The following is a 15,368-nucleotide window of genomic DNA, read 5'->3' on the forward strand; positions in this document are numbered from 1 at the left end:
TCTGATGAAGGGTCTAGGCCCGAAACGTCAGCCTCTCTGCTCCTATGATGCTGCTTGGCCTGCTGTGTTCATCCAGCCCTGCACCTTGTTGTCTCGGATTCTCCAGCATCTGCAGTTCCTACTATCTCTACATACTAAGTCAGTTGTTTTCTGTTTCCATGTGAAAGGTATATCCAGTACACTTTTTGTTGGCCTGAATGTGAACATGAAATGGAAGATTATTTATATGTTCTTAAGTAGGCTGGTGGCTGATGCATAGACACTGAAAATGGGTGTGGGGATATTCTGTGCAAATGACTCATTGGATGCACTATACACAAGGTGTAATCTTCATACTGCCTGCTCATTTACATGAGTACTGCATGCAGTCAGCCCTCAGCATGCTTTTAATGGTCTGCTCATCTCACCAGGGACCTCCCAAAAAAGGTAATAAAACAGAAAACACTGGAACTATTTAGCTGGTCAGGCAACATCTTTAGAAAGAGAAATTGAATTACCATTTCAAGAAGATGATCTTTTATCACTCTGATGAAAGGCCATTTACTTGAAAAATGGGGGTGGAATTTATCTAACTGAATGCATTGGGAGGGGGTTGGCATTGGAGAGGGGAGCCTGCTCACTGGTTAGGGAGCAGTCTTGAGCCCTGTGTCACTTCTGACACAATTACCACACAGTCAGCCACTTACCTGGATATTGTTGGACCTCCCACTCACTTAAAGGCCCAGCAGGGCAGAAGCCCTGACCCAATGTCTTTCAACCAATCAAAGACCAGCAGCACTCCGCTGCAGTGGTGGTCACTGTTGGTACTGCACCCGAGCCTGCAGGAGGGATTGGAAACTGGCAGGCTTTACTGGGCAGCCTCCCAAGTCAGTGACTGGCATGGCAGTCAATGCTTGAATACCAATGGGGAATTGGGAGTATGATGGGCTTCCCATCCTGCACCCTCCCTCGCCATCCAATGACATCTACTACCTTTTAACCCACCATGGGGTGAGAGGACGGGCATTAGATCCACACATTATCTTTATTTCACTGCCCAGACACGCTGCCTCATCTGGTGTTGTCAGAATTTTCAGTTTTGATTTCAGATTTCCAGCATTTGCAGGCTTTTGCTTTTATGTTTGCCAACTTGGAAACTTGCCTGCACCTATTTAAAGCAAAAGTGCATATGGCTGGAGCAGGCGTTGGGAGTGGCTGAACATGGGAGAGAGCAAGCACTTAGGTTTTCTGATGCCACGCCAGAGCTCTTGGTGGAAAGGTGCAGCAAAGTCCTGTACTAACGGCTCACCAGGAGGGCCTCCAAGCACGCAGTGAAGAGGCTAATTCCAGAAGTCAATGCCAAGTTCCTGGATGCAATGCTGCAAGAAGTTCAATGTCTCACTATGAGTATCCAAGGTCATTGAATGTATCTCTAATGCCATATCCTATCAACGGTACCATGAACCTCAATCCCTGCTCATCACCACACTTATGCTACACTTCCCATCAATAACATCTATCAGTCAAGACTCATTCCTAACAATCATATGTTTCATCTTCCGTTCAGCACTAATATAAAGCAGAAGTCAGGAGTGCAATGGAATATTCTCCACTTGTTTGGATAAATGCTGCCCCATAATACTCAAGAAATTTGACACTATCCATGACCAAGTAGCTTGTTTGATTAGCATCCCGCACACCACCTTCAACATTCACTCATTCCACTACTAGTGTCGTAGCCATAGAGTTGTACAGCATAGAAACAGGCCCTTTGGCCCACCATAGCCAAGCAGACCAAAAATACCACTCTGCACTAATCCCATTTACCTGTACTCCATCCATAGCCTAGAATGCCTTGGCATTTTAAGTGCTCATTCTGCTGATTCTTAAATGTTGCGAGAGTAGCTGTCTCCACCACCCTCGCAAGCAACGCATCAATCATTCATTTTCAAACCTGTGTATCTTCTATCTTGAATAGTCTGATGGCATCAGAATGTTCTTTGATGTGCAATGACTACATTGTGTACCATCTATAAAATGCACGTTTCTTTAATAGAACATTTCAAATCTGCAATCTCAACCACTTAGAAAAACACAGGTAACAGACACAAGGGAATGTCATCACTTTCAAGTTCATCTCAAACTTGTGTACCATCCTGTCTTGGAACTTTATCACCATTAGATGGCTTTTTGGTCTAGGGGTATGAATCTCGCTTAGGGTACTGTACAACGGTGACATGCAAGAAGTCCTGGGTTCAACTCCTAGATGAGCCCAGGTTTCTTGGGGTGGCATGGTGGCTCAGTGGTTAGCACTGCTGCCTCACAGTGCCAGGGACCCAGGTTCGATTCCAGCCTCGGGCAACTGTCTGTGTGGAGTTTGCACAATCTCCCCGTGTCTGTGTGGGTTTCCTCTGAGTGCTCCGGTTTACTCCCACAGTCCAAAGATGTGCAGGGTAGGTGGATTGGCCATGCCAAGTTGCCCATTGTGTTTAGGTTAGGTGGGTTAAACATAGGAAATTAGGGGAATGGGTCTGGGTGGGATGCTTGTTTGGATGGGCCGTGTGGACTTGTTGGGCTGAAGGGCCTGTTTGCACACTGTAGGGATTCTCTGAACTATGAACTATTCCTTTGCTATCGTTGAACACGTTCCTGATAATCCTGCCCTAACAGCAGTATGGGTGTATCTACACAACATAGACTGAAAGAAAGCATATCACCCCCACCTTCTCAAGGACATTTAGGATTGAGCAGTGAATGTCAGCTTTGCCAGCAATGCTCACATCCCATGAACAAACAAAAAAAATGCCTCCGATCCACATATCCCAACTCGCAACACATCCAGAACAGCCACATCATCTAAACATATTGCACAATAATCGCTGAGGCTGTTCCCTCTCTCTTGCAGGAGAAGGTAATGCACAAGAGAAAATAAGAGGAATTAACTGGAGGGGGAAAACCATGTCTGCATCTCCTTACTTCCCTGGGGAGACAGTGCTGTCTACACCCCACTATCAGAAAAACTGTTGTTGAGGTCTTAGGAGCTGATAGTGAAAACACTAAAAATAATGATACTCTCATTCTCCTTCTTGCACCCTTCATCTTTTTTCATTCTCCAACTTCTTCTGACTTACAATTTTCAAAATGTGTAAGTATCTTACTTTTTCCATGCTCCTCCGCACCACCATCACCACCCTTCCTTACCCATGTGCTATTTCTCTTTCAGTTACCTAAGTGCAGCCTGCTCGGTCACACTCACAGTCACCAGCTCAGATGCGGAAACTATGTATATCTTAGAGGATGGATCAGAGGCAAGATTAGCACATGATGAGAGAGTGGGCTGCAACCAAGGCATAGCGACAAAGATCGCACAAACACCAGCTTGCCAGAGGACAAAGTCACATACAACTTTTATAGAGAACTCAAATGAAGAGTTTGGTGGCCAGGCTGCAGAAATGGGCTGATGGCAAAACCCGACAAGATACTTGGTGCAGTGGGAAAACTGCGAGAAACCTGCAGTCAAAGTTAATGAAAATGGATGAGCCTGACACCAATCTGACATTGGACTTTGTGCAGAGCTTCAGACCCATCCTTTTGAGCATGAAAACGTTGTTCGACTCCACTTGAGGAACTAGCCATAATGCAGCTTCTGATAACTGCTGTCTGAGCTTCACTTGCAGAATGAACAGTTTCTGTCAAATGCCTGAGTATTCCAGCGCAATCTCAGACTGAAGTTGAGCAAACGCAGCTTTCTGCCAAGCTGGTGCCACTGTGACTATGGATAGCAGTGATCAAGCAGCTTGCAGTGTCCTAACAGTCCAGCAAACATGTCCTTCAATAGGATTGCTCAGGTACTGCACTAAGACAGTAGCAGGGGCTTCATCTTCTCTCAGGGGGACAACATTTGTTCTTCAACCCCCCACATTTCCAGCTGCCAGCCAATTGGCCCAGACCACTACCGCCCTGTTGAGGTGGCGCTGTCTGAAGCTGGCCTCATAAAGCTGCTTGGTGTTGCTGACTTGGCTGCTCAAAGGCGATCTGCAGTCTCCTCCATTGAAAGTCAGCTGTATTCCATCCCAATGCTGCAAACACTGGATAGCTCTACATATATACATTCAAGCAGACTCAACATAGCTTTGTGAAAGGGAGATTGTATTTACCTAATTAAATTGAATCTTTTTGAGGCGCTAATAAGCAAGTTAGAAAGGAGGGAACCTGTGAATGCAGCCTACTTGGATTTCGAAAGGGCATTGGATAAAGTACCACATTAAACAACAATAAACCAGATGAATTATCAGTTCAAATAGCAATTCATTTATGACCTGATAGCAACTAGGGAAACATGGATATAGGGAAACCAAAGCAGAAACCACAAAATCCAAGGGTATTTGACAATCATGAAGAACGGGATGCTGGGAAAGGTAGTGTGGTAGCTCTGCTATTTAGGGAGATGATTGAAATTGTTAGGAGAGAGGACCTTAGCTCTAATGTTTGTTCTCTGGGCAGGCCAGTTCACAATGCTGTATGATCTGATTCTCATGATGAAAGTTGCTACAAAGTGGCTAGGATTCTACAGAGTTGGTTGGATCTAATGTGGCGAATGTAGACCAATTCCTGGTCTAACTAGAAGAGCCTCTTGTGGTTAACAAGACTAGTCCTGAACCAGGGGAAACAGTCTTAGAATAAGGGAAAACCATTTAGGACAGAGATGAGGAGGAAATTCTAAATCCCCACTTCAGAGGACATTGAGCAAGTTCAAAACTGAGATTCATAGACTTGTACGCATTAAAAACATCATGGGATGCTGGGATAGTGCAGGAAAATGGTGTAAATTAGAACATCAGCCACAATCTTATAGAATGGCAGAGCAGCCTTGAAGGGCTAAGTCCTGCTTCTATTTCTTATGTTCTAAAGATTACACTACAAGATTAGAGCACATGGCATCATGGTAACATATTAGAATGAAAGTAGGATTGGTTAGCTGGCAGGAAGCAGAAAGTTGGGATAAATTGGTTTCTTTTAGTTGGCAAGTTGTAACAAATTGGATGCGGAGGATCCTTTCTCTATGAGAAGCTTCTCTGAATATGGAGCTGTGAAGAGCAGAAGCACTCCTGTAACAAAATGTTAAGGCGATTAATTGGCCCCACTCTCCTGCAAACACATCCCCAATCACTGTGACCTAACCCACTTTAATGACAGATGATTTAAAGTTAGCAGTGGCATAACTGTTGACTCCCTGTGGGCTTACATCACGTACTGGCTCTGTTAAAATGAGACCCGAGGCCCAATCTTGATGCAATATTAGATCTCACCGTTCAGGTGCAACGAATACATAAATTGGGGATAAATTTTAGGCCTATGTTTTTAGTACAACTATGAAATTGCAGAACTATTCAGTCCTGTTTACATTATTTGCAATGCTCTTTACTTTGTTCCACTTAAACTTTTATAAAAATGCTGTTTCACAAATATGTCACTTGTATAGTATCGTTTAATAATAGGAAAGACCTTAACCACTTACAAGAAAGTCACACATAGCTAATTTCTTTCTCTTTAGTACAGCAAGAACCAATTCCAACATCTCCGATGTATTTAGCTCTGTCTCTGACTGATTGCTACTGCATCTTTTCTGGCCTCCTCCCCGTAGTGGTACTGACTGCCTGTTTAGGGGTCTTCTTTTGTTCTGATGCCTCTAGATCACACTTAATGCCTGTCTTGGGCTCTTCTTCTTTCTGGGTCCCCTAGCTTATGTTCCAGATTATCAGGACATTTGGGGTTGAACATAGTTAAAGAAAATGGGAGCAGGAATGAGCATAATTGGAGAACATTCCATGCAAAATTCCAATTAACTGTTGCAATAAAGGTGAGTTTGGGACGCATGGGACCATAATTAACTGTCACATTGGTCCTGATGATACGGTATCTGTTGAGGACTGTAAAAAATGTAAATTTAATAATTCTTCCAGAATGTTACTAACAGATTTTTTTTTTCATTTTTTAAGCCTGTGGTACACATGATAGAGCTCCAGGAAACAAACAATGAAAACCTACCTCTTCAAGACTGTGTGATTGTAAATAGTGGCAAGATAGACGTGAAAACACCTTTTGTGGTTGAAGTAAATGAAGATGACTAGATAGCAGACCAGTGTCACTCAGGAATAACACAGGATATGAGAGGATGACAGTTTCTTGTAACATCTTTGTTAGTGATATACCAAAGCATTATTCTACATTTTCTACTGGACTTCTCGAGCAAGGATTGACTCATACATTTCAAAGATTATTTACAATGCAGTAATCTAGATATGGGTGTGCGGAGCATCCTTTCTCTATGAGAAGCTTCTCTGAATGTGGAGCTGTGGAAAGCAGAAGCACTCCTGTGACAAAATGTTAAGGCGATTAATTGGCCCCACTCTCCTGCAAACCCATCCCCAATCACTGTGACCTGACCCACTTTAATGACAGATGATATAAAATTAGCAGTGGCATAACTGTTGACTCCCTGTGGGCTTACATCACGTACTGGCTCTGTTAAAATAAGACCCGAGGCCCAATCTTGATGCAATATTAGATCTCACCATTCAGGTGCAACGAATACATAAATTGGGGATAAATTTTAGGCCTATGTTTTTAGTACAACTATGAAATTGCAGAACTATTCAGTCCTGTTTACATTATTTGCAATGCTCTTTACTTTGTTCCACTTAAACTTTTATAAAAATGCTGTTTCACAAATATGTTACTTGTATAGTATCATTTTTATTAAAGTTATATTTGCAACCTAACAGATAACGTACTATGATGAAATTTGTTCTCAGCCAGAAAAGTTACATTATTATAATATTTTCTTAATGATTTTAATCAAAAATGCTACTTAAGTGGAAACAGCCGTAGACCTTTGGTTACCTAGAAGGACAAGGACAGCAGATACATAGCAACATCACCACTTGTTCTTAGCATCCTGACTTTGTATGGTATGATCTGTCTGTACTGCTCACAAAACAAAACTTTTCACTGTATGTGTGACAATCATAAATCCAGTCAAAAAATACTTGGAAATATATACTGATTCTTCACTGTTGTTGATCAAGATCCTGGAATTCCCTTCCTAACAGCATTGTTGGTTTACCCATTTCAAGTAGACTGTAGTGGTTGAAGAAAATTGCTCACCATCACCTTCTCAAGGAATGATTTTTTAAAATAAAACTAAAGAAATTAAATATTTGTCATCAATATTAAACGTCTTAATATGTTATGGATTGTAAACATATGTGTAAAAATGGGTTTCTAAGAGTAATGTTAGCCAGTGTAAATAACTTCTTTGTTTAGTTTGCGATGAACTTATAGAACATAGAACATAGATCAGTACATCACAGTACAGGCCCTTCGGCCCACGATGTTGTGCCGAAATTTTACCCTAAACCTAAAGTCTATCTAACCTCCACCCCTACCTTATATTATCATCTATATGCCTATCTGATCTGCTGAAGTTGAGTGCAATTTTATTGCCTATGTCAGATCTTTATTGTGATGATTCCTGACAAAACTGGGAGATCATTTTCCAAATCATAACAGAACCTAATTACATAAACAATTTATCAAAGTTTACAATTATGATTATAATTATTTAATATTTGAGCCAAAGCAAAATGAAGATCAAGCTGCTATATTTTGAGTCATTGTTCTGGGCTTCATAGTAGGAGTGAAACAATAGCCCTCAGTGTTGACCTCGAAGAAAGCTGCAAGGTTGTGGCTATGCACTTCCACAGTGGCAAATGAAAACTGATGTCAGGTCTAAGGCTGTCAAGACATCAGCAGCAAAACAAGCATACAATCGCCTTGAAATATTGTCACCACGATCAAACCTGTGGGTTGCATTTCTGGGTAGACGCATTTTGCACCCCACTACAAAAGAGGAGAGTTATAGAGACCTATAGTACAGAAAAAGTTCTTTTTTTTGACCATCACAGACTTGATGGGCCATCAAGTCTGTGATGGTCAAAAAAAACCACCTAACCATTTTAATCTCATTTTTCCTCATTTGAAGTTACAGTTCTGTTACAGTTAACAACCAGCAGCACTAAAGAAAAAAATCACTGGCTCTCGCAGAATTCTCTAAGCTCTCAGAATCCTCTAAATTCTCGGAAAACAACCATCTGACTCAGCTAATATTCCTGACACAAGAACTCGACAGAGAAAGGCATCCTGGACAGAGAATAAGTGCTGAGGACGCGGAGAATTCTGGGGATGTATCCTAACTGTTCTTTAAAGAGAATAAGTTTTAAGTTTTTTTCGATTAATTTGGTTTATAGAAGTGGGACTTGTATTTATTGGAACAGAATACCATTAGAATTTTGTTCTATTTGGGAATAGTTAAGTAGTTATGAGGGAATTGTTTGGTTTGTTAGTGCTTCTGTTAATTTTTCCCTGTTAGAGTTAGATAGCTACATTGTTACTTGGTGATTATAGAGTCGTTGTCAGGAGTTCATTTTATTTAACCTCCCTTTATAACAGATTGGGGCTGAAAGGCAGGTTTTACCACTTTTCACATTTCCTTTAACAGATTATGAGGCGAGGTGAGCTTCTCTGGGTGTTTTGGTTTCAGTTATTGGGGTGGGGGTGTTGATCACTGCTTCATAAGAAGTGAATGATCTATCTCAGCCTCTTTCAGAGGTTCAGAACATCACAGATTCCACTCTTCAACCAATTCAATTAACTCCAGGTCCCATAAAGAAATGGCTGAAGACAGTAGATACTGCAGTCCCTATGGGTCCTGACAGTATTCTGGCATTAGCACAGAAGAATTGTGCTCCAGGGCTAGCTGCACCCTTTAGCAAAGTTGTTGCAGTACAGTTACAACTTTGGCAACGACCCAGCAATGTGGATAATTTCTGGGTGAGTATTGTCCACAAAAAACATGAGAAACCTAACCCGACAAATTGTGCTCTATCAATCGATACTTGATGATAGCAAAATGATGGTAGAGTTCTCAGCAGTGTGATCAAAAACAGCCTTTAATCAGGAATAACCTGCTCACTGATGCTCAGTTTGGTTCCATCAGGATCACTCAGCTTCTGACCTCGTTACAGCCTTGGTCTAGAGATATGGTGAGACTGACTGCCCTTTACATCAAGGCAGCATTTGACTGAGCACGGCATTAAGGAATCCTAGTGAAACTGGAGACAAGAGGTATCAGGCAAAAAATCTCCATTGTTTGGAGCTATAGCCAGCAGAAAGGAAGACATTTATGGATGCTGCAGGTTAATCCAAGGACATCTCTGCAGGAATTCCTCAGAATCAGTCACCTAGGCCCAGCCATACACAACTGCTTCATTTATGACCTTCCCTCTATCATCAGGTCAGAAGTGAGGATCTTTATTGATGATTGCACTAAAGCAGTCTACATACATTTACAGCAAAATCTAGGCAACTTTCAGCATTGGGTTAATAGCTGATAATTAATTGTACCATCACACAAGTATCAATCAATGACTGTCTTAAATTAGAGAGAATCTAACCATCTCTCCTTGATATTCAACGGTAATATAATCACTAAATTTCCAACCCCACCAACATTCTGGAGGTCATCATTGACCAGAAACTGAATTAAATCGACTATATAAATATAATGGCTACAAAAGCAGGTTGGCTGCAAGGAACTCATGATAATTCACCTTCTGTCTCCCCAAAGCCTGTCCAGCATCTACAAGGTACAAGTCAGGAGTGTGATGGAATACTCTCCACTTGCCTGGTTAGATACAGCTCCAACAACACTCAAGAAGCTTGATACCATCCCAGACGAAGCAGTCCACTTGATTGGCACCACTTCCACAACTTGTAAACATTCACTCCCTACACCACCAACACATAGCAGTGGCATTGTCTACTATCTACAAGATGCACTGCAGCAACTTACAAAGTACCACTCAAACCAGGGACCACACTCACCTAGAAGCTCAAAGGCAGCAGATCCTACTATGTGCAGGGTCCTCTCCAAGGCACATATTATGCAAACTTGAAAGAATATTACTGTTCCTTCACAGTCACTGGGTCAAAATCCTGGAAATCCATTCCTATCAGCACTGTGTGTCGCCCTGTACCCCAAGTGCTGCAGCTCACCACTACCTTTTCCAGGGTAATTAGGTAAAGCAATAAATAGTGACTTAGACTGCCATCCCATATCCATGAAGGAATTAGGAAATCATTTGATTATACCATGTATTAAATTTGTGACCCTGTGGGAATGTTTCAAAGGTCAATCAAAATGGTTCAAGGATCAATAAGCAGTAGTTTAAGGGCAGTTTTTGTAAGAGGAAGGGGGTCAAACATATAGCTCAATACAGCTAAAGTGTTGCTGCTAGCTCTGAGGAGTTGAGAGCTTATTGAAGCCCCAGCAGCTGCTTTGTAGTTCTTTGCACTTGGTGCTCAGGAGATGATTGGGAGCTGTTTGCTGCATTAGGGGGTTCAGAACATTAGCGTTCAGGGCCAGTGGCACTGCTGAGAGTTGGTGCACAACGAAAACCAGGAGTGGCATTTACATGCTGTAGGTCAGGAGATTGGAGGTAAGAGAACCCTAAGGGCAGTACTAGCTTAATTGACAAGTTGGCTGTGAAAGAGCTGGAATTGTGCATGAGTTGCGGGGATACCTATACAAAATCCTCGCTATAAACAGATATCACCGCAACTTCATCTACAGGTGCCTACTAAACAGACAACAACAGGAGGGCACAGTACGCCCTAACACACTGGCCACACTGCCATACATCAAGAACAGACCAGAACTGACAACAAGACTCCTAAGACCATGAGGAATCATGGTGGCCCACAAGCCCACAGCCACTCTACGACAAACACAAGGATTAAAGACCCAATTCCCACAACATGCAGAACCAACGTGGTTTACAAAATACCATGCAACAATTGCCACAAATATTACATAGGACAGACAGGAAGGAAACGAACCATCAGAATACATGAACATCAGCTAGCAGCAAAACGACACAACGAACTTTCCTTAATATCAGTACACTCAGACAATGAAGGTCATCAGTTTAACTGGGACATCGTAACTATAGTAGCCCAAGCCAAACATAGACGCGCACGGGAATTCCTAGAGGCATGGTTCTCGACCCGTAATATAATAAAAAAACATATAAAATTGGACCCCATATACAAACCCATACAGATCAAAAACCGGAAATGACAGTACTCATCACAATGGACCAGACAGTATAAATTCCAAGTGAAGTAGAATAACACCGTTTCATCGGAGGCTCCACTGATGATGTTACCTAGCATGGTGATGAAACGCCTGAACAAGAACAAACCAGCTCAGCGAGCAAGTCAACAACCTCACCCACAACCCAAGCTACAGATTTTTGCCAAAACTTTGATTACATCCTTCTTTTAAATACTGTGCACAATAGTCCAGATGCAGTCTCACCATTGTCCTGTATAATTGAAAAACACACTTCCTACTTTGTATCATAGGCTCATCATAGACTCATACAGCACAAAGACAGACCCTTTTGTCCAACCAGTCCATGCTGAACATAATCCCAAACTAAACTAATGATTAAACATTTTATTAGCTTTCCTAATTACTAGCTGTACATGTACATGAACATTTTTTGAATCATTCATGAGGACACCCAGATCCCTCTGCATCTCAGAACTCTGCAATCTCTCACAATTTAGATAATAATATGCTTTTTGTATTCTTCCTGCCAAAATGGACAATTTCACATTTTCTCACATTATACACCATTTTCCACACGTTTGCCCACTCAGTTGGCCCATTATTATCTTTTTGTATCTTCCTTAAGTCCTCTTCACAGTTTAATTTCCTACCTATCTTTGCATCATCAGCAAATTTTCCAAGCAAACCATCCTTTGCTTCATCCAAATCATTCAGATAAATTGTAAATAATTGAGGTTGCAGCACCAATCCCTGTGGCATACCACTCATTACATATTGTCAATTTGAAAATACCTATTTAAACCTCCTCTGCTTCCTATTAGCCAGTCAATCTTCTACCCACATCAATGTGCTATCACCTACATCATCAGCTTTTATGTTATTCAATGCCTTTTGATATGGCACCTTTTTTGAAGCTGTCCTAAGGAAATCTCAATGTGGTACATCCACCATTTCCCCTTTATCTGCTGCACATGCTACCTCCACAAAGAGCTTCAATGGATTGCTTATACGTGAATGCCCATTCACAAAACCATGCTGGCTCTGTCTGATTGTGTTGAACATATCCAAATGCTTGTTATAACTTCTTTAATAATAACTACTAATAGATGTTAAGCTAACTGTTCTATATTTTCCTGTTTTCTGTCTCCCCCACTTTTTGAATAAAAGAGTTACATTTGCTACTTTCTAATCTAATAGGTTTGCCCCCAAATCAAAGGTGTTTTGAAAAAATACAATCAATGCATCAACTATCACACTTGTCACTTCTTTTAAGACTCTAGGAATAGATTCCATCAGGATCTGAGCATTGTCAGCTTGCCCATTTACTCAGTAACACCTCTCTGGTGATTGTGGTTTTCCTGAGCTCCTCCCTCCCTTCTATTTCCTGTTTTATTGCTGTTTCTGGGATGTCAGATTCTTAGGAGACTTGCCAAGGTAGATGTAGAACAGTTCTCCCTTCTGGCAGGGTCTAGGACCACAGGACAAAATCTCACCATAAAATAAGGGGTTGCCCATTTAAGAAGGAGATGAGGAGGAACTTGTTATCTCAAAAGGTTTGTGGAATTATTTGCTATAATGGGCTGTCGAGGCTGGATCGTTAAGTACATTCAGGACATAGGTAGACAGAATTGTAGTCAGTAAAAAAAATTGATGGCTATGGGGAAAAGGCAGGAAAGTGGTGTTAAGGAGTATCAGATCAGCCATGATCTCATTGAATAGCAGAGCAGACTCAATTATTTGAACTTCTGCTCTTCTTACTTGTAACGTCTCTAGTGAAAACTGCAAAATATTTGTTTAATTCATCTGCGTTTTGTCCAGTTTAACTTTTTGGTAGGACCAACTCTGTGTTACTTCTTTTATATATTTATAGAAATTCTTACTACCTCTGTTATATTTCTGGATAGCTTTTTCTTATAATCTAACTTTTCCTTTCTTTCTCAATTTTGTGGTCACTTTTTGACATTCTTGCCAATCTTCAGACTGCTATCAGTCAAAGAGAAGTAGAGTTGTACAGCACAGATACAGATCCTTCGGTCCAACTCGTCCATGCCGACCATATATCCTAAATTAATCTAGTCCCATTTTCCAGCATTTGGCCCATGTCCCTCTGAACCTTTCCTATTCATATACCCATCTGGATGCTTTTTAACTGTTGTAATTGTACCAACGTCCACCACTTACTCTGGCAGCTCATTCCATATGTGTACTACTCTCTGTGTGAAAAATGTTGTTTCTTAGGTCCCTTTTAAATCTTTCCCCTCTCACCTTAAACCTATGCCTTCTAGTTTTGAACTCTGCCACCCCGGGAGAAAGACCTTGGCTGTTCACCCTATCCATGCCCCTCATGATTTTATAAACTTCTATAAGGCCACCCCTCAGCCTCTGACGCTCCAGGGAAAATCGCCCCAGCCTATTCAGTGTCTCCTGAAAGCTCAAACTGTCTGACTCTGGCAACATCCTTGTAAATTTTTTCTGAACCCTTGAAAGTTTCAAAACCTCCCTACAGCGGGGAAACCAGAATTGCGCACAGTATTCCTTAACCAATGTCCTGTACAGCTGTAACATGACCTCCCAACTCCTATACTCAATGCACTGACCAATAATGGCAAGCATATTAAATGCCTTCTTCACTATCCTATATACCTGGGACTCTACTTTCAAGGAACTATGAACCTGCACTCCAAGGTCTCTTTGTTCAGCAACACTCCTCAGGACTTTACCATCAAATGTATAAGTCCTGCCCTGATTTGCCTTTCCAAAATGCAGCACCTCACATTTATCTAAATTAAACTCCATCTGCCACTCCTTGGGCCATTGGCCCATCTGATTGAGGTTCCTCGCACTCTGAGGTAACCTTCTTTGCTGTCCACTACATCTCCAATTTTGGTGTCATCTGCAAAATTACTAACCATTCCTCCCATGTTCATAGCCAAGTCATTTATATAAATGACAAAAAGCAGTGGACCCAGCACTGATCCTTGTGGCACACCTCTGGTCACAGGCCTCCAGTCTGAAAAGCAGCTCTTCACCACCACCCTCTGTCTTTGACTTTTGAGCCAGTTCTGTATTCAAATGGCTAGTTCTCACTGTATTCCATGTGATCTAATCTTACTAACTGGTCTACCATGTGGAACCTTGTTGAACACCTTACTGAAGTCCATATAAATCATGTCCACTGCTTTCCCCTCATCAACCCTTTTGTTACTTCTTCAAAAAACTCAATCAAGTTAGTGAGACATGATTTTCCAAGCACAAAGCCATGTTGACTATCCCTAATCCGTCCTGGCCTTTCCAAATACATGTACATTCTGTCCCTCAGGATTCCCTCCAACAACTTGCCCACCACTGATGTCAGGTTCACTGGTTTATAGTTGCCCAGCTTTTCCTTACCTTTCTTAAATAGCTGGCACCACGTTAGCCAACCTCTAGGCTTCCAGCACCTCACCTTTGGTTATTGATGATAGAAATATCTCAGCAAGGGGCCTAGTAATCACTTCCCTACCTTCCCACACAGTTTTATGGTATACCTGGTCAGGTCCCAGGGATTTATCCACCTTTATGCATTGTAAGAAGTACAGCACCTCCCCCTCTGTAATATGGACATTTTTCAAGATGTCGCTATTTATTTCCCCACATTTTCTATCTTCCATATCCTTCTCCACAGTAAACACTGATGCAAAATATTCATTTAGTATCTCTCCCAACTCCTGCGGTTCCACACTTAGGTGGTCTTGCTGACCTTTCAGGGGCCCTATTCTCTCCCTTGTTGCTCTTTTGTCCTTAATGCATTTGTAAAATCTCTTTGGATTCTCCTTACCCCTGTTTGCAAAAGCTATCTTGTGTCCCATTTTTGTCCTCCTGATTTCCCTCTTAAGCATACTCCTACTGCCTTTATACCCTTCTAGAGATTCGCTCAATCTCTGCTGTCTATATCTGACATATGGTTCCTTCTTATTCTTGACCAAAACCTCAGTTTCTCTAGTCATCCTGCATTCCCTACACCTACCAGCCTTGCCCTTCACCCTAACAGGAGCATTCTGTCTCTGGACTCTCATTATCTCATTTTTGATGGCTTCCCATTTTCCAGCTGTCGCTCTACCTGCGAACATCCATCCTCCAATCAACTTTCGAAAGTTCTTGCCTAATACCGTCAAAATTGCTTTACACAATATTTTGTTTCCTCAAGGCTAAT

At 41.7% G+C, this 15,368-nt stretch overlaps 1 protein-coding gene across 1 annotated transcript in view; it reads left to right on the forward strand.

The window, feature by feature from the left end:
- The window catches only part of LOC125482819 (peptidyl-prolyl cis-trans isomerase C-like), a 9,315-nt gene extending 2,554 nt beyond the window's left edge, over positions 1-6,761 (forward strand). The window contains exon 2 of the mRNA XM_048595292.1: positions 5,979-6,761. Within this exon, the coding sequence (XP_048451249.1) occupies positions 5,979-6,110 (132 nt within the window). The 3' untranslated portion in view covers positions 6,111-6,761. The remainder of the gene's footprint in view (positions 1-5,978) is intronic.
- The last annotated feature ends 8,607 nt before the right edge of the window (positions 6,762-15,368 follow it).

This window comes from Rhincodon typus, chromosome 3 (genome assembly GCF_021869965.1).
Source record: "Rhincodon typus isolate 14 chromosome 3, sRhiTyp1.1, whole genome shotgun sequence".
Taxonomy (NCBI): Eukaryota; Metazoa; Chordata; class Chondrichthyes; order Orectolobiformes; family Rhincodontidae; genus Rhincodon; species Rhincodon typus.